This window comes from Dasypus novemcinctus, chromosome 27 (genome assembly GCF_030445035.2).
Source record: "Dasypus novemcinctus isolate mDasNov1 chromosome 27, mDasNov1.1.hap2, whole genome shotgun sequence".
Lineage (NCBI taxonomy): Eukaryota > Metazoa > Chordata > Mammalia > Cingulata > Dasypodidae > Dasypus > Dasypus novemcinctus.
The window spans coordinates 29523753-29544015 of NC_080699.1; the positions used below are offsets into that span (position 1 = coordinate 29523753).

The following is a 20263-nucleotide window of genomic DNA, read 5'->3' on the forward strand; positions in this document are numbered from 1 at the left end:
CCCAAGTTTCAGCTAAGAAAAATATATTTTGCCTTTATCTACTCCCTTTGCATGTATTTCTCTTGGAAATTTGTTGCAAGAGGCTGAATATTCCTAAATTACCTGGCGAAGTTTCATACCTTTATTAGCACAGTTTCCAACAACCTAGAGATGCTCGAAGCTTCCAATTAATGTAAGACTACATTATAGCCTCCTCCAAAACATTCTTAAAAATCCTTTTTCCTCCCCAGAAACTTTTATTAATCCTATAGTGCGGTATTCAAGGATGCCAGGATTCTGTTCTGGAGGGGGACCCCTTCTGAATTGTTTGGGTGTCCTGTGCCCCCTCACCTCCCCAATCAGCTGCACTGCTCGTTTGTTCATTTCCTCTTACCTCCCCTGCTGCTGCTAACAGTGGCTCTGTGTTTGGATTTGGGGGGACAGCATGCCCCTCCAGAAACCTCAGAAAATACAATAATTTATGAGAGGGCAAAGAATTGAGTGTAAACTATGAAACTTTGCAGGGGATGAGCAACCGAAATAATTGATGCTCCAAAAAACTGGACCAGTCTCACAAACTTTCCCTTACGTAGACTTGACAGACTTTGACTTACTGCAACAATGCAGGTAAATGAGACTAAAAAGTCAATTTATTGTCACCTCCAGTATTTTGTTAATGGAGTGAACTAGGAAAAATGATACTCTGACACCATGACCTTTACCCAGGACAAACTGTGCTAGACCCTACTCTATGGTTGAGAAAGGCCTGCATATTAGAAAAGTCTCTTTCGTAAACTCGAGGTTCAGATCTTATCTCAGAGCCCATATATTCCACCTGTGGCTCTACTAACCATCTCAGATCTTTTCTATCCTCATGCAAAACTGCTTGCTCTGTATGCCGCATCTCTTTGTATTAATCATCTTTAGAAGCATTAGGGTCCCAAGGCCTTGGAAAATAAATAGGTAAAATGCAAAGTTTCAGAAACAAGGGCGACTAGGCTGCCAGTGTTAATTTTATTTATTTCATATGTTTATATTTCCAGGACAATGGTTGACTGGTATTAAAACCAAACCAGTCCATCAGAATAGCATCACTGACTGAAATGAGAATTTCCTTGTTGAGCTGTTAGGGCCGGGGTCTCGTGAACCCACCATGGGCACATGATGGACTGTGTAATAGAGAAAAAGAAACAGGCACAGAAAAGTCTCCCTTCTCATGCTTTAATCCCATACCCTGTGCTCCATTTATGGAGGATGGTCTTCCCAGTCCTTGCCACTCCCAAACAGAGCAGGTAGGGGTCATAATTATTCAGCCTCATCTCCATGGTAACCTTTATCAGGCAACAGAGATCCTGGGGCCACAAGACACTACTTAGTTCTTAATTACATGAAAATGAAATCACGTTAAGAAAAAGCAAACAGCACAAATACATGAAAGCCATATACTACTGGCAAACTCCTCAGGGTCCAGGATTTTCCCTGACATCAGAGAATGGTGACAGGAATGACGGGGACTGGGTGTTGGCAGAATAGTCTTGATGACCCTGGCCAGCAGCAGTCGCTTTTTCTTAATTTCTTCATAGTCTCAGATCTTCTCCAGTTTTCTTCATGTAAAGGAGGTGACCCAGTCAGTCCTGATTCTATGATTAGTACAGTGCCTTTACTAGCCGACACTGTTCCAGAATCCCCTCACAAACCCATGTGAAGGGTGGGAGGCTGGGCGGGTGGGCTTGTGCATATGTGGGAATGTACATCACTGCATCATGATGATAATTATGCTTTACGATTCCCTGAGCACCCAAATGCTACATATCACTCGCAGTAGGAAGTGCCAGGAACAAAACCAAGAGTCTGAGTGAACAGCAGGGAAGTTAAAAACATAAGGGTATTCTAACAGGAAAAAGTAAAAATAAAAAAAATAAAACCCACAAGGAAACAGAGGCTACTGACTAAGCTCTCCTTGTCTAGGAGTGTCTGGCACCAGGAATCATTTTTGACATTGGGGAAGGGAGCAGCTTGAAAAGGTCCAAAAGCAGCAGCCTCGAGATTTTCACCCATCAAGTACTTCTCCCATTTCCCCCCAGCATCAAAGGAAAGTGCATGGTTAAGAAGTGACTCAGATGGCGAGGGATTTGTACAGTTCTCCCGTGAATGTGTGGCAAAGTCATCAGGACCCAGATCTCCTGGCTGGAGTTCAGGGCTGTGTGCTTTAACATCGAAGCCCAGGCAGGACAGGAACCTCCACGCTGGTCCCTTATTAAGCCTAAAGGGTTGTCCTTGGCCACTTTAAACTTGAGGCTGGCCAGTAGTCTTTGGGGGTATACAACAGCCTATTTTTTTTGGACAACATAGTAGCCACAACCTCTTAAGTCTTCTAAATCTTTACTTCATACCCCCGAGGTAGAGGCCAGGAACTTGCCACTCAAGGAGAAACCTCAATGCAGTTTGGACTCTGGGCAAAACATATCTTCAACGTGTCGGAGAAAGTGAAGAGGTTCTGCCCAGGGGTTTTATTTAATCAAGAGAGAGGTTGTGTGAGGTCTGGGCCGGTCCGAAAAGGTCTTCCCAGGCTGACACAAGGCCTTCTCTCAGCCCATCCTTGGGTAAGGGTGCAGCGTAGATCTCCTCAGACAGGGGGCCTAGCTAGGGGGTCTTTTCTGAGTGGGTCCTCTGATGCCGGATTAAGTGATATCCTCGGCTGAAGCTTTTTCCACAGGTCGGGCATGTGAACGGCTTCTCACCAGTGTGCGTTCTCTGGTGCCTGACGAGGTGGTCCCTTCGACTAAAGCTTTTCCCACACTCATTGCAGCGGCAGGGCCGCACCGATGCGTGTCCCCTCAGGTGCTTGGCAAAGGCTGCGCTGTGGGTGAAGCACCGGCCACACTCACTGCAGAGATAGAGCTCCTCAGCAGCGTGCGTCTTCCGGTGAGCCAGATACTGCCTGTGGTCATTGAAGTCCTTGCCACACTCTCCACACAAGTATGGCTTGCCTCCAAGATGGATTCTTTGGTGTGTTGTTAGCACAGATTTCTGGCTGAAGCTTTTGCCGCAAATGGTACAGAAGAAGGGCTTTTCTCCCGTATGTGTCCTCTGATGCCTGACAAGGTCTGAAGTCCAGCGGAAGTGTTTGCCACAGTCATCGCATCTATAGGGCTTCTCCACGGGTGGAGCTCTCTCTGCCTGGATCAGCGGGGAGGTCCCGTCCATATTCTTCCGGTTGAGGGGAAACTTGTAAGGGGTGCCCATCTTGTGAACTTTTTGGTGCCTGGCAAGATGTGAGCTCCGTGTATAACTCTTCCCACACTCCATACATTTATAGGGCTTCTCTCCTGTGTGAGTTCTCAGGTGTCTAACAAGGTGGGAGTTACAAGTAAAGCTTTTTCCACAGACAGGGCAGTTATGATGTCTCCCTAACAGTGGGTGGAGAGGCATGGTTTCCCGAAGACTCATGAAACTATTAACTTGAGATATATTTGTACCAAATCTCCTTTCGTTAAGTCTACCCGGATTATCATCAAAGACTATTTCCCAATCTGGAGTCTGGGGAACTTCAGCATCTCCCAAAATAGATCTATGTAGATCTTCCAAACTCAGATCGTGCTCAATATACTCTTCTTCATCTTCACTCCTATCTCCTGTAAAGAGGGTGAGATGAGAAGAGAGGCAGTTATAGAGGTATGAAGACTTCTCTGCAATGGAAGGTTTTTAAAAAAGGGTTTTAGGAAGGCAAGACCATACAGAGTGGAACCCAGATTTTAAAACTGTAGAGGTTAGGGAAGAAGGAAATAATCAGTCAACTGAGTACCTGTTGCCAGGTGCTTCTTCATAGGTTATCTCATGTGATTATCAAGAAGCCTTAGTATGCCAAGATATCATTCTCATTTTATCCATGAGAAGATTCAGGAGCAAGGGATTAAGTGACTTGTCTAGGGAATGGTAAAGCTACAATTCCAAAAAACTGGCTTGCTTGGTTCCCCACCCCCCACTGTTTTACATTATATTATCCCTCACACAAATAATGGGAGGGGTGGAAAAGAGAAGGACAGGAGGAGAATGTGACTTTCAGGGACACACAGCAGGACCAACGGGAGGGGAACCTAGAGCGAGAGAAGCACTGACTGCAGGAACTGCCAGGGTGGGCAAGAGCCCTTTCGTCATTCCTCACCTGTGTAGGTAAAACTCAGGATTTCTGTCTCTTGAGGTTCTTGAGGCTCTTGGATATCTGGGACCCAAGGTTCTTCCTCTCTAACCTGGGAGATCCCATCTAGTCTGGGGATTGGAAATGCTGCTCAAGAGAGGGAAAACGGACATCACGATTGGTTCAAAACTTCCCCGTGTCAAGAGCACATCTTTCCTGTGTCTGGTAAGTTTTAGAGCAAATATATAGCCAGGTCAATCCACCAAAGCTTAGTCTCTTGAGCTTGAGCACCCCTAACCAAGCAGTGCACTTCTCTTACCTTTTGTGTGTAAGTATTTCCCCGGTGACTACTATTTATACTGCTACAAATGTTATGCTCTCTTCCCATATGCCAGTAAGTAGTTTATCTCTAGCCCTTAGCTCTGCTCGTTTTAAAGCCCATACGCATACCCCAAACATTTCTATACTAATTCTATAATATAACTTAATTTTCCTATTAGAGGTTTCCAACCACTTTGCAGGCCTTTTCCCTTCCCTTTAACATGGAAGGATACCATCTTCTTCTTCAACTAGTGACTTGACATCATTGGTGGGTAGGCTAGAGTTCAATGCATTTGATCTAAAGGTCTGAGAGCACCCAAATTTCTGACAGGAAAAAGATCTCTGTGTTCAGGATCCTCTAGAGACACTTAGACACTTAGACTTCCTTACACAGAGAGACCACAATTCCACAGTCTTCTTCCAAGACATATTCTCCATAGAATTCTCTCTGTGTTGGGTCCAGGTCACTCCACTGGTCCTGGGAGAAGCAAACAGCCACGTCCTTGAAAGTTACCAGTCCCTGAAATGAAACAACACCAAGCTTCAGTCAGAACCTGAAGCTTCATGTAACCTCCTGTGCTGTTCCAGAATGAAGGTCATACGTATGGGCAGAATCCATCGAGGAGAAAAGAGGAACTCTGTGTTCATCCTTGGTCACTGCTTCCTGACTTCCTGCCTTTGTACTGGCCCTACTCCTGCTCCTTCCAATCCCACGGCTTGCCCCCGGGGACCAGCCTATGTTATTCTAGTTTAGGGCATTCTTTAAAATACACAGGTCTTAAAAATCATCCTTCCTCTCATTTGAAATCTTGACGCTACCAAAATTTATTCAAAAATTCATCTTTTCTAGGAAGCTTTCCCTAATTGGCCTTATCTAATCACCCTTATCACCTACACAATATATGCAACATAAACATGACTTTCCCCCGCTCTGGGTAGACTATAATCTAAGAACAGAAATGAGGGTTTCTAGTCCTTTTCTCTCCAGACACAGAGTTTGGTTTCAGGACTCTGAACATGGTGAATGTTTCACAAATGCCTGATGGAACACAGTTCAGTGGAAGACTCAGCAACCATACACTTTCAGAGATTCCTTCTGCAGTATAGCCATTCTGACAAATGACTATTAAATTTATTCTACAAAAGAACAAAGCAACTACCAAACATTCCTCACTCATTTGATAACTTCTACATTCTACTGGTGTGTTACAAAAAATCCCATTTTGTTAGTCCCTCCGGCCAATGGCAAATAAAGAGACTTTGGGGGCTGCAGATCCAGCTGAGGCTATCGGAATTTATCTGACTGGATATGATTCCTCCTACTTCTAGACACCTGCAGAATGGAGCATCTAAACAAATAAAGGGAGAACGCAAATCTGCCTTCTGCCTGACTTGTTTAGCGTATGGTTGAGGCCTGGCTGGGCCTCAAGCACATGCTCAGCAGTAGAGAGGGGGCCTGGGGCACACCTGTGACAGCGCAGTGAGGAGGGCAACCATCTCTGAGCCTCCAGTGTTCCTCTCTTCAGGAAAGTCTGGGGTCTGCAGCACTGGGACCTCTACGAAGAAAAGAATGCAGAGGTCAACAATATGCAGTGCACTCCAATCACTGGCCTAAGGGCCGCTCAAGTCATGCCAACCCACTACTTATAACACTCCTGGAATGCCCAGGGAGTGGCTAAGAATATCACGAAAACACGGCTCTGCTGATGGGGGACTCTGGCTGGTGCCACCTTTCTTCTCAGCACCCTGGATGCTGTAATTTATTCCCATTACAACCTAGCCGGCCTCCCTGATACAGAATTATGCCCCCCGCCCCATCACCTTCCCCCGTAAGCTCTCCCCCTTTCTGCCGAGGCCTCCCACCGCTCTCCTGCTGAGGCTGCGACTCCTCTTCGTGGTACTGGCTCTGCTCCTCCGGTGCTCCCAGAGCTGGGCTCTGTGTGGTCTCCTCATGGGATTCTTCGGGGCTTGAGCTCTGCACAGGATTCTGCAGCTCACTTGGTGACTCAGGCTCCGCTCCTATATGCACGGTCTCTTCCGACAGGACTTCCTGGCCGTGAACATGGACAGTCACCTGGGAAGAATTCCAACTTCCAGTCACCATGGAGTCTGGAGGGAATTCTCAGTTGTCATAAGGGCTTATTTTCAGAGGAGCTGCCTACAGCAAAACTCCCAGAGACAACCAGATGAGGAGGGGGCGCTCTAGTTCCTTTGGGGCACGCGAAGAGGAGGTGAACGGTCTCCTCACCAGGACAAGGTAGGGGACATGCAGAAATGGCACTACGTTCTCACTTCCCTCAACCCTTGGCCCCTACCCAGGGGCTCACCCAGGGCTCCCATCCTTCCCATCTCCACCCATCCACCTACAGCTCTTCTTGTGGTTTGTTCTGTATCACACCACCCTGGAGGGGGGATCTGTGCCTGAGGGTCTAGGAGAACCCTTGAGGAAGTCCCCCAATCCTCCTCCCCACGAACCCTAAATACAACCTCCAAAGAGAAAACCTAAATCATGACCCCTGGGTGGCTGAGGCCCCTCAAAAGGTTCCTAGGTAGGCATTTCAAAAACTAGAAATTCAGTCACACACACAGAGACACATACACAGCCCTGGCTCCATGGGGCTCGTGGATGGAAGCACACCCTCAGGGCAGAGACAATTCAATTCAAAGGGTATGGGGACTTTTAAAGTTATGGGGGCCCTGGAATGCCTACCCCCAAATCCAGCCTTGCAGTAAATAGTCCCCCTCCACATCACACAGATCAGGACTCCCCCTCCTCACCCACCGCCTTGGTCTCCTGGGCTGTTTCTGCAAACCCTCCACCAGCGTCACTGCCTCCTCGCCGCTTTCTGGCCGTTGGCCGCGCACCCAGCTCTGCAGCTCTCCAGGCAGGACAGTAAGGAACTGCTCCAGCACGAGCAGCTCTAGGATCTGTTCCTTGGTCCGCCTCTCTGGTCTCAGCCACTGATGACAAAGTTCTCGGAGTCGAATGAGAGCTTCCCGAGGGCTGGCCGCTTCCTGGTAGCGAAACCTTCGGAAGTTCTGGTGTGAGGTCTCCAGCACAGGGTCGTCCCTCTGGAACACGGACTCCGGCCTACAGGTGAAATCATCTTCCAATTTCACCATCAGAATTCCCTCCTCCTCCCAAAGATCCTGGTCTTCTGCTTCCAAGGCTGTAGCCATTTTCTGGCTATGATGTGGCCTCACACCATCTAGAACTCACACTGTCATCACCTCCAGGCTCAGGCTGGGCACCTCGAGGAATTTCTCCCAAGGAACCTGGGGGAGAGAAGTAGATACAAACAACAGTGTAAGCATGAAATTATACTCGGGGATAACAGTTCTAAGTGCAATCATAACCTCTACACACAACACTTCCTCAAACTATTACATCCCCTCGCCCCCAGTCTCAACATCTGTTGGGGAAGGATGATCTATTCCTGAGGATATGTTTCCCCATCCCTTTTCCTGGGCAAGGTTCTTACCCCAAAGAAACACACTGAATTCACCTTAAGAAACCTTTGAACTAAGTGGAAAATGGCTAAAGGAAAGAACCCTTAGGATCAGCTACTAGAAAACATGGTAGTGTCCAGGGTTTGTTTAACATATATACACACACACATTTGCATATATATTAGCATCTATATTCTGAGAAGAGAGGTCAACTAGAGAAGTCTTTTTGTAGAGAAGCATTCTGAACTAAATCACACTCAATTTATTTAAACTTGGGGAATCTCAGAGACTTGAGGTGAGGATTGTGTGAGATAAAGGCAAGGAAAGCCACTGAACACAGTGCTTGGCACACAGGCACCCAATAAAGTCCCCTTGTTCTTGTTACGACATGTTTAACTGGGTGACCCACACACCGCAGACTCAAATGGTTAAAAATAAACCCATTATTCTTACTATCAAACCTACCCCTTCTCCTGGAATGTTGTCTTGGCTGAGATGATCACTTGTAAAATCTAATCGCAACTCTGTAATTCCTGGATTCAGCTTTGACTCTTTGCCACTGCTTCCAGCTCAGTAAACTAATTTACTTAAGCCTCTAAATCCTTCCTTCTCTTCCTTCCCGGTCTACTGCAGGTTAGGCCCTCTCCATCTCTGGCCTGGAGAACTGCCACAGCTTCCTCACTGCGCTCCCTGTGGGACTTAACTATGGGCAAGGCGCAGAGAATTATCCATGGAGCTGTTGCAAAACACGGTATCACACCCCACTCTTCTGCACACTCTACTTCAATCCAGGCAACTGTACCTTTGTAAATGCCACCTGTGGTTCTGATGGGCGGACTGGTAACAGGTAAGGCTAAGAGGGCAAGTCCTGAACTCAGATTGCCTGGACTTGAATCCTGGCTTTGTAGTTTACCAGATATGGGACCACTGGCAAATTCTTATTCTCCTGTATCTGTTTCCTCATCTACAGAATGGAATCCCGTATCCACCTTACAAAGTAATGCTGAGGATTCAATGCATTAGTACCTGTGAAGTGCCTAGAAGAATACGTGATAAATTAAAATAAATTAAAAAACAAAACAAAACCTGGCACACCAGTGTTAACTATAATTTTAAAATTCTAACCAAATCACTCAATATTTAAAAATAACTTCCTACTGCTAATAAGACCAGTTCTAAGATCCTTGGCTTTCATATGAAGCTCTATCCAATTAACCCCCAATCTAGTTTTCAAGCCTCTTAACCAATGCTTTTCTAACAGTCCAGCCAGTATGACTGGATTGGTGAACTTCCCCTAAGGTTTAGGTCCTACTGCAATGAACCTTCCGCTTCCTCCCAGTACTGCATGGTGTGTTCCTATTTCTTAATTCCTAAGATTCCTCTTAATTCCTCTTCATTCCCAAGATTTACAGTTTAGATCCTCACCTGTACTCATCTGAATGATGGCAAATCCCTCCAAATGATCTACGTGCCTTCAGATTTGTTACCTTCAAGCTCTCTTTCATGCCACCACTTAAGAGTGAGCATTGTTAGCTAATCTTCCCAATTTAGGATCCTTCAATCCCTCCTTGTAAATGAAACCCGTCTTGTAAGTGAAATACAAACATCTAAGTAATACTGTTGACCTTCTCTTTATTTCCTTTGCCTCCGCTCCAGTCCTTTCAAACACGTGCATAAATACACACGGGCACGTGTGTACATGCCAAGCACACAAAAGCCCTATGCTCCCCAGCTTTTGAACCTGCTGGTCCTTCTGGCTCTGTACCCTTCTTTTTTTTTGATGAGTTTGTTCCTTTCCTTATTAGGTGAAACTTGATTTATCCTTCAATGCATGGCTCAGGCTTTATGTATTCTGAAATGTTTTCTTTGATCCCATTTCCTCTACTTGTAGACATGGTTAGAAGTTGCCTGAGTACTTCCACAGCAAGCTGGGCACATCTCTATCACAGCACCTGCCACATTACACTTTCCTGGGTAACTCCTTGAATCCAAGGACTGTGCTTTTCATCCCCAATATCTATAATATAGTGTACAATAAATGCATCTGAATGAATTCAATCTTTTCCTCCGTTATGCTTCTCTTTTATTCACCAAGTTTTGTCAATTTATCTTCTAAATGTCTTTCAAATTTAACTTTTCTCTTCATCTCCACATCCATTCCCTTGGTCGAGCCTGGGGCATTAATGAGAACTTTAGAAAATGTGACCATATCCTCAGCCTCTTAACAACACTGCCACACAGGAGGCACTTCTGTGAGACAGAGGGACGACTGGGTTCAAGTTTCACTAGTCTTGATCTTGTCTTCCTCCAGGCCACTCTCCCCAAGCAGCTGGAAGGTTCGTTTCTTTTAGCCTCAGATCTATCTAAGGTTTTCAGTTCACTATTAAAAGTTCTGTCTTATCTTTGGCCCATCAAGTGAGTTTAATTTGAGGATCATACTGTTTCATTTTTAATCTATTCTGTTCAAATCTCTTCATTCATGCTTATTTCATTTTCATTATCCTCTTAATCATTTATAACATATTTTCAGTTTTAGATGGCTCATGATTCCCAGAGCTTCATGTGCTATTTTTTTTCCTTTTTCTCTAATGCATGGTTGTTTGTTTTCTTGGGTGGTTTGCAAGTTTTTATTTTTATGCCCATATTCAGTGGGCCAGCTTTTTCCTTTGGGAGTCCCAAGAGTAAAAAATTGTAAAGTGACTCCTTTGCATGGGATTTCCTTTGCTTCTGCTCTCAAGTACTAATGTTTCAGTGCTCTTGGGTCAACTTTCAACTTAATTTATCAGAGTTCTTAAATCATGCTGATAGTGTATTATCTGGTCCTATGCCTTCAAGTGATTTTCTTCCTATCTAAGTCTATGAAGAACCTACTTCTTGGGTCAGGAAGGCAGATTTTCACGGAGGATGGAGCTGCTTGTCAAGGGTCCAGTTTTTACAGAAGACTCAATTCCACATCTCCCACAGCCACCCTCTGCCAGTCCCCTAGGTCATATCTCCCTGTTGTAGCAAAGGCATTAGAACCCCAAACCCTAGAAGCCTTATCTGGGTTTGAAACCTCCTTAGGTCATGGTGGAGTAAGCTTATACTCACTCTTTTAGCGTTTATTTCCCTCTAGTTTGGGCACCTCTACAGCTAAGTTTGTAGAGTGAGAGAGGTAGGCAGACACAGGAATTAGCTCCATTTGCAATATTGCAGGAAGTTTTATACATATATTGCAGGAAAATCTGAATGATGAACTTAAAAAACAAAACAAAACAAAACCCTACAAAAAACCAAAAACCCCACCAAACTGCCAATGATTTCATTGTCCTTAGGATAAAGTTGCAACTCCTTAAAACTTGATTCTTAAGGCCCTTCAAGATCCGGCCCCTGCCTCCCTCTCTAGTCTATTCCCCCCCACCCCCACCCCCACTCCCGCTGCACTATACTTTAGCCATTCTGAATCTCTCATACTCCTGCAGCATCTTTTTCAAGTAGTGGATCATAAGCCACCAATGCTTGTAAAGTCAACTTTGTGGCTGACAACTATTATTAAAAAACGGTTAATAAAAAAACCAGAAAAGAAAATATCAGTGCACTGTATGTAAGAACAAATTGTTGAATGAAACTTCCTTCAGTTACACAATGACAGCTATGCCTACTGGGTTGTAATGTAACACATACCTCTTACTGTACAGTAAATTAAGAAAGTTTGGAAGTCACTGCTCTCATGGACTGTTCTGCAGCTCTCGTTTCAGAGCCCTCGCTGAGCTTTCAGGATGCTGGTCACTTTACCTTCAATACCCTTTCTACTTCCTATTCCTGGTTTATGCAACTCATTCTTTGGATTTCAGTTTTCCCAGGATGCCTTCCCTGATCCTCTTAGATTATGTTTCCATAGGAACTTGTACCTCCTCATATCATAGCACACATATTCTGTATGTGTGATAAAAACTGTCTTGCCATTTAACTCACTGGACTCTAAAGGTCTTGGGGGCAGAGACGTGCAGCACTTGGCTCAATGCCTGTCACACAAAAGGTATTCAGTGCATATCTGTTGAATGCTTGTATGACTTCTGACATGTTTTAAAGTCTGCCTTTGGAAAGATAGAGACCATGTCTTATTAATCTTTATTCATTTGTCCAACAATCAGTTTGCTGGACAGATGAATGAATAAAGGAAAAACATTTACTGTTTGGACTGTGAGCAGAACAAGGTACTCTGAGTGGTTCCCAAAGTGATGGAACCACAACTCATCATAAGGAATTTTCAGGTTGTCCTCAGGATAATCCACATGCAAGATATACAAAGCTGTGCATTAAAAAAAGAAAAATAAATCATTTTCCTTTAATGATTTGAATCAACTTTAATAAGCACAAAACCAACATCAAGTAATATAATGCAACTACAATAGTGATTATTTATCCAATCAAAGCTTCCCAATCCTGCCCCTATCCCCCGACCTCTGCAAGGCAGGGAAAGAAGATGGAATTGATAAATGGATGTTATCTTAAAAGTCCAATAACCCCTGCCCAGTGAAGTAACTAGGAACCTTCATTTCTTTAAGGCCATCCAAGAGATATCCTACTATATGGACCCTACCAAGTATGTATCATCAGAAGGGTTCCTGCCCTCCTGTGCTTTACTTGTCAAAGAAGAATTTAACAGCGCTACATAAGACCTCCCATTTTAAAACACCTTTCGAAAGCCATGAGTTGAGATTTTTCTTGCTTGTTTTGCATTTACTTTGGCAGCAAAGGAAGATGAGATGAAAGGAAACAGATCAACACCAGAAATGGAGGGAGAGAGGTGCCGTCGGTGGGGCCAGAGGTGAGAAGGAACAGGAGATACGAAAGTGCTGGGGACAGAGCATGGGAGCAGGTTTCAGAAGACCCAAGGTCCAGTCCCAGCCCCCTAAGTCTCTGGAGCTGCTCTAAAGGCTCTGTGAGATAATGTACACAAGAGCCCTTGTAACGGGTAGAGCACTTTGCAGAAAACCACTCTCCTAACTCAGCAGATTATGTGAGACCTGTGAGAGTTCTATAAAGTAAAATGGACTATGCAAACGTTAGGGACAGAAAATAGACATGATTTTATTCTACCATTCAGGGGATGTGCTATATTTCGGGTCTGCCTTGTAATTTGTGGTCCTTGCTATTCCCTTCTTCAGTACCTGACCTTGGGAGGGTTCCACACTGACAGATAAAAAGTGAACAGGTCACTCTAGAGAATGTGAAGTCAGGTCAGGAGGAGTAAAAGACATGGTTCTGTAGGGGCACTAAAACAGTGCCTGCAGAGCGGCTTAATAAACCTAGGCCTATGCAGGCCCCATCACCATGTCACTTGGGCCCCCACGTGTGTCAGGATGTGGGGGGCAGGATTGGGGGGAATGATATGGAGAAGGCAAGGCCTTTCTGCAATCCTCAGCCGAGCTGTCTCTGCCCCTCAAATGAAGGCGTTTCGTGCCAGTAATGGCCCCAACTCATGTCTCCTCATAAGAACAGAAACCGACAGGCAATGAAAGGTCATCTTAAGATGTTACTAGTTGGGGTGATCTTCCTGGACCCTAAATGCTGCAGTTTGTAGTCAGATCTCATCCATCAGGAGGAGGATGCAAGTTCAGGGCTGCCTTTTTAATGACAGTTGATCTTTAGAAGAAAAGTGATCAGAGAAGTTCAAGTTTTTATATTCAGCAGATACCTATGTTCCTTCCAGTTCTCATTCTTCTCTCTTAGCTAAAATAGACCCATAAGTGGAAATCTGAATCTGATTTTACTCTGGGGCTAAGAGGACCTTGCAACTGCTCCTCTCATTGTTTTAGAGTAGAAATCACCTAATAAAAATTGTTAACTGCTGTTTTTCAATGATGTTGCTCTCTAAAGATTATCCCAGTATGATCCTTCTACTGGAAAGATCTCTTTTATTCTTATTTTAATTGTCCTATATACAAATGTTTATCCACGCTTTCCGTATAATTGTTAGGGGCTTTGGATCCTAGGTTTGAATCCCTGCTGTCACTTATTAACCATGTGAAACTGCTTCCCCAAGCTCCAGTTTCGTCTTCAAACTGGGCTTATACTTTCTACCCCACATGGTTATTTTAAAGAGTAAATGAAGGAATGTACAGAAATCACTTGGCACACATGGGGTAGGTGCTCAAAATATTTTGTTTCCTTCAAGTGGCTTTAAATCCTTTTGGGATGAAGACATGATTTAAATAATAAGAGTCCTTTATTTCATAATATATAAGGGAAGCGGATGTGGCTCAAGCACTTGGGTGCCCGCCTACCACATGGGAGGTCCCAGGTTCGGTTTCCAGTGCCTCCTAAAGATAAGCAAGACAGCAAACTGATGCAACAAGCTGACGCAATGAGATGATGCAATGAAGAGACATAATGAGGAAACACAAGAGACAACAAGCGGGAGTGGAGATGGTTCAAGCCATTGGGCACCTCCCTCCCACATGCAAGGTCCTGGGTTCGGTTCTCAGTGCTTCCAAAAAAAAAAAAAAAAGGCAAGCACACAACGAACAGACACAGAGAACAGATAGCAAGTGCAAACATGAAGTGGGGGGAAGAAATAAATAAATAAAAATCTTTAAAAAAAAAAAAAATTAAAGCACTCCCCGGGTAAATCTTTGCCTGTTTAATGTTATGTCAGAAATAAATTTAAACCAAAAGAAGAGCCCTTCTGTTTTGAAGGTATTTATAAGCTAAGATTAAATAAGAACCTTGGAACACAGATGGGATGGAATTTACAGGTTCTCCTGCTGAAGATCAGATTAGCAATGGTTCTACTTACCAATGTCAGAGAAACCCCCTCCACACCCCAACCCCCCATAACTGGGATGAGATGATGTGAGGCACACCCAGTTAATAAACCCATGAAAACTTAACCAAGAAGGCAAAAGAAACAAAAGGACTGCATTCACTGACTTCTGACTTTCTAACATGATCAGCATGTTTCAAACCATCTTTAAAAATTATTTTTTTAAAATTTAAAAAAATATTTTTGCCACTTAAGATTTTTCTTCTTTCATTAAATTCAGTGTGAAAAGAACATCTGAGCAGCAAAGGGGAAAAGTATCTCAAAGCCTGTTACCATAGGTGGAGGGCTTCTGAAGGAAAAGAATAAGGTGTAGCAAAGGGGAAGATAGGAAGACAAAGAGGAACAGGTCAAATTGGTGGTGGTTGAGATATAAGGATCTTCTGCTTGAAGTTTTATAGATTTTATGGTTAGGATCAAAGTACAAAATGGCATCGAGAATAAATGGAGACACTTAAAATGTAAAATAAAACTTTAAAAATCCTAACAATGCAAAAAAAAATTTTTTTAAAGGTATTGGGGATTGAATTCAGGACCTCATTTATGCAAGGCAGGCACTCAACTACTGAGTTACACCTGCTCTATTGCACTTAACTGAAATGGTTTTTTTAGTTGTCTATGATGGGCAGGACGTAGTGTTAAGACAGTGGAGAGCTCTGCCTTTGAAGGTAGATGGCCAGTGTTCTAGCACCTGCTCTCCCTCTTAAAGGTGTGTAATTTTGGACAGTCATATCAGTCTACATCTCAAGTGGGGAAGATTCTATATCTACCTAGTCAGAGAACTAAATCAGATCTTTTGAGAAACCACTCTGCTCTTTGATAAAGAAAGGGCCTTTGAGAGGAACAAATATAAATGGCTTCTGCATTTAGTATTTGGATCCTAATATATGAGCCTCAGAAAGTGAGAGATATGTATTCAAGGGTTGAGAAGGGCTAGAGGCTGAACACAGATTTGAAGAGGCCAGAATCATGATCATACTGGCTAAGCTCTAACACAAAGCTAGGCTTTTTAACCTGAAAGAATATTACCCAGAAGTGGCTATTGGGACTAATAAAGCAAGTCAATCCATATGCCTCAGTTTAAAACAGAACATCATGAACTAATCTGAATTAGGAACAGGGTGGGACATCAAACCTGCCACCCACCCTGTTGAGGGCAGCAGCTCTTATCTGGCAGCCAGAGTTAAACTAGATGTATTCAATTCTATAGACACAATCAATGCCAATCCCATGGGACGGTGAGAGGACCCATCGATTAACTGGCAATAGCAGGATATTATAAATACAGCCTGACCTGAAGTGTGGATATGAGAACAACAGTCAATTTAAAGCCATTTACTATGATTTTAGCTTTGTAATGAACATGATCTGCCAGGATATCCCCTGCTGTGTGTCTAGATGACCTATGATCAAGGCATATAAGACAATAAAGGAAGGGACCTGCACCAGCTGAACACAGGAATCTAAGGAGTGCCAGGTTTCCACTGTAGGTCCCCAAGTAGATGTATTACCATGATGCCATTCTTACTGTGGGCACTGTGTCCAACTAGACTGCGAGCTCCATGAGGACAGGGGCCTCTCTATTCAATTTTCTATTTCCAGTCCTAGCACTTTCAAGCACTTGGTGTAAAAGGTGTCCAATACATGTGTCCTGAATGTTAATAAGCTGTGTATTTCTCTTACCCCAACATGGCTATAGAAGAGGTCCTGGAATCTTGAAAATGGTGGGTACCAGGACTTTTGGGTAGTGAACTAGCCATAGAATGCCACAGGAATATGATATTAACATTCATTCCAATCTTTTGGGGGAATCAGTGCCATAGCAATATCCCGCCTAACTGTGTGGCATATTAGTGGAGAAAAGCTCCTTTAAGGGGTTAAAGGGGCAGGAGATCGGGGCCATTTATTCCATAAGCCTCATTCAGCATTAATTGTGTATCACACTACCCAAGTTGTAGGGCACAGAAAGACTAAAAGAACAACCTCTGATCTTGAGGAACTTCACAGGTAGGTACGAAACTGCAGGGACTTAATCAATACCAGGAATTTAGAGCAAAAATCTAAGTGGGTGGAACCTGTATGATCAATATGGTATGCGCCAATTGAGAGAATTAAGAAAGAAAATCAAGAGAATCTGTGATTAATGCTTTATCTTAAATTTGGCATAAAATAATGTAGATTTCAGAGTTCTTTTAGCACATCTTTTTAATTTTATAAATGAAAGCTCAGACCTAAAAAGTTAAATTACCCACCTGAGGTAAGTTTCCAGCACAGAAGCACTGAAAGCACTAGCCTTTTGATTCCCAAACCACTGCAGTGTTTATGGCAAGAAGAGGTTTGACCAAAGGCTGTGGTTCTCAAAAGGACCCAGATCAGCACTTGGGAACTTGTTTGAATATAAATTCTCAAGCCCCATTCCAGAACTCTTATCAGAATCTCTAGGGGTTGGCCTCGACAATCTGTGTTTTAACAAATCGTTCATTTGCGGAAGATACCTAATAAGTATGGGAAGCACTTTCCAAGGCATAGGAAGTAAATTTGGAGGTCATGCAGGAAGGAACCATCTTTTCCTGTGTTGTCTAAACGAGGGTTTGTTGGCAAGAGGACAAGCAAAAGGAGAAAGAGGCTAGGGTGGTGTCATGTTTTATGCCTGAGCCAAATTTAACGAGAAAAACGACCCAAGGGGGCAAAATTCCCTTCTTCCCTCCAACACTGCCCACCCTCTCATCCTAGGTACCAAGATAAACTGCCATAAACGCTGACCGCCCCACCAGCAAAGCTCCCATGGCTACCTCATAACCTTCCTGCAGTGGTTTTCTGGATCAAGGCCCACGGGACAGCTTGGAAGAGAAGTTGGCTGGAGGAATTCCACTAGCATTCCTTAAAATAACTTCCGAGTGAGGCTGCCCCTGAGGTGTCACCTGCAGAGTGTGGACAGAGAAAAAGCAACAATTCTAAGCCTAGCTTCTAAACAAGAGGCTGGTTGTGGCGCTCAACCCAGGACCAAGGTGCTTCAAGAAGAGCTGGGCCTAGCAGCTTCCTTCTGGGGTAGCCACAACAGGGACGGAGGCAGACATGGCTATCAAAATGCCTGGGAGATGGAAGACATCCAATGCCCAGAAAAACTAAAATTGGGCTGCCAACCTTCTGAGAGAACTCAGCATTATCCACGGCATACAAATTAACTTTTAGTCAAGACAGAAGCAAGGGGCCGAACACTCCTGCTGAGAGTCACGGTGGTGTTGGGCAGAGGAGTGCCCAAACTGGCTGTCGGGAGTGGGGACACAGAAGTTGCAAGTGGAGACACCAAGTACCGTCTTGAAGGGAAGCTGGGGGTCTGTCACAGTGACAGCTGAAAAGCCACAGGCCAGATGGTCTCCAAGGCCTAGTATGATCACGGGTGATAAGATCACGGGTAAGTGTATCTGCGTGTGTGTTGGGAGCGGGGATGGGGGGAGAGGCGGGGGGGTAGTGGGAGAAGGGGTTCGCCGGACAGAAGGTAGGATACTCGACTATCTAAGATAAGAGGCGGGGTGAGAAAAGGCTGAGGGAAATAAAAGGGCCCAAACCACTCCTTCCTCCATTCCGGGGGGCAGTTGGCGCGGAAGCAGTACGGACTAACTGCGTTTCTGCAGGCCTCAGGAAGGGGCGGAGGGCGGCGGCTGGAAAGAGGAGGAAGGCCGGAGCACCATCCGCATCCCGGGAGGTCCTGGCTCCGTCACTGACCACGACGCTTCGAATCCCCGAGAACAGTCCGCCAGCGCCCCTTCCCCAGGACAGCACGATTTCCCCAGGCTCTCGGGGGGCGGGGTCTCCAGCCCCTCCCCCTCCTACCCTCCCTACCCGGCCCGGCACTGCCGGATCCAGCCCGGCCCGGCCCGGCCCCGCGCCCCCCGGCACTCACGGCTCCGACTGCTCTGGCGGCTCCTCCCCAGCCCCGGCTTCTCCCCCACCCACTCCCAGCCGAAGCAGCGCCGCCGGATCCGAGCCGCGCGGGGCCTGGCGGGGCGGAACACGTGGGGCCTTTACGCCCGGAACCGGAAGCTGCGGCTCGCCCCGCCTCCTCGCCGCGCTGGAGCCTGTCTAGACTGTAGGAGGTTCGGGCCTCTCTATGAGCCCTGAGGAGCGAGTGCCCGCCCGCCTGCTGGGTCTGTGCAGCCAGGCGACTACAGACGTGTGCTAACGTACACGCGTGCCTCTGTAGACTTTTTCTTTCTTTCTTTCTTTTTTTCCGTCCTTCCGTCCTCCTTTCCTCCCTTCCTCTTTCTCCCTCCCTCCCTCCCTTCCTTCTTCCTTCCTCCTTCCTTCTTCTCCCTTTATTTTCTTCCTTTCTCTCCTCTCTCCTTTCTTTCTCTCTTGCTCTTTCCTTTTTTCTTCTTCCCTCCGTCCCTCCGTCCCTCCCTCCCTCCCTTCCTTCCTTCTCTCCTCCATCTCCTTCTCTCCCTCCCTCTTTCTCTTCTTCCCTCCCTTCCTCCCTACCTCTTTCCCTCTTTCTTTCTCTCCCCTTCCTCCTTTCCTCCTTTCTCCACCCCCCCCCCCCCGTTTCTTTTGTGTTTATTTTATTTGTTTGTATTTCTTAACTTTAAGACTCTCTCCTTGGATGGCATTTGTTTATTTGTCTGACTTTTATACCTATACCTGCCATTTCCTTTTTTTAAAAAAGATTTCTTTATTTACTCCCCCCTCCCCACCCCTTGTCTGTTCTCTGTGTCTATTTGCTGCATGGTTTTCTTTGTCCACTTCTGTTGTTGTCAGTAGCATGGGAATCTGTTTCCTTTTTTTTTTTAATTTTAATTTATTTATTTTATTTATTTCTCTCCCCTTCCCCCCGCCCCCAGTTTGTCTGTTCTCTGTGTCCATTTGCTGCGCGTTCTTGTCCACTTCTGTTGTTGTTAGTGGCACGGGAATCTGTGTCTCTTTGTTGCTGCCTCATCTTGCTGTGTCAGCTCTCCATGTGTGGTGCCATTCCTGGGCAGGCTGCACTTTCTTTCACACTGGGTGGCTCTCCTTACGGGGCGCACTCCTTGTGCGTGGGGCTCCCCTACGCGGGGGACACCCCTGGGTGGCAGGGCACTCTGTGCGCGCATCAGCACTGCGCATGGGCCAGCTCCACACGGGTCAAGGAGGCCTGGGGTTTGAACCGTGGACCTCCCATGTGGTAGACGGACGCTCTCAGCCCTTTCTACCCTCTAAGGCACCACTCTCCATTTGTGGGGTCCTTCTCTTCTTTTCCCTGACTGCCTCTAACACTTTCATGAGACACCTTGTTGGGGGCAGTTTACCATGTTTTGAAACCCAAGGAATTCAACTCTTGTGGTGGGCAGTTCATGGAAGCATGTTGTGTGCTAGATGCTTTCTCAATATGTCTCACTTAATGTATTTAAATATTAAGTGCTTAAATTTGTTTTAAAAAACTAAAACATTACAGATAAAGCTAATGACCCTTTTTTCCTCTGTCTTGTCAAGAGTTAACTGTTCTGGGAGTCTGCCATGTTTATCTTGCAGATCTTTTCCTGTACTTTTATATACCATATACATATGTATGTATATGTCTATAGAAAATATATAGT

The 20263-nt window shown here is 45.2% G+C and overlaps 1 protein-coding gene across 2 annotated transcripts; it reads right to left on the minus strand.

Moving 5' to 3' along the window:
- Positions 1–974: 974 nt before the first annotated feature.
- ZNF202 (zinc finger protein 202) lies at positions 975–18741 on the minus strand. Of its 2 annotated transcripts, XM_058289470.1 has the most exons (8): positions 18598–18726; positions 17486–17614; positions 7217–7714; positions 6302–6512; positions 5906–5994; positions 4829–4958; positions 4145–4264; positions 975–3614 (listed from the first exon to the last, which is right to left on the minus strand). In XM_058289470.1, exons 3-8 carry the CDS (start codon positions 7616–7618, stop codon positions 2623–2625), a joined length of 1944 nt encoding a protein of 647 aa, XP_058145453.1. In that variant the 5' UTR covers positions 7619–7714; positions 17486–17614; positions 18598–18726; the 3' UTR covers positions 975–2622. The 2 variants fall into 2 exon arrangements, with proteins under 2 accessions (XP_058145453.1, XP_058145454.1); XM_058289471.1 differs by lacking the exon at positions 17486–17614 and having other exon boundaries at positions 18598–18741.
- Between the last annotated feature and the right edge of the window lie 1522 nt (positions 18742–20263).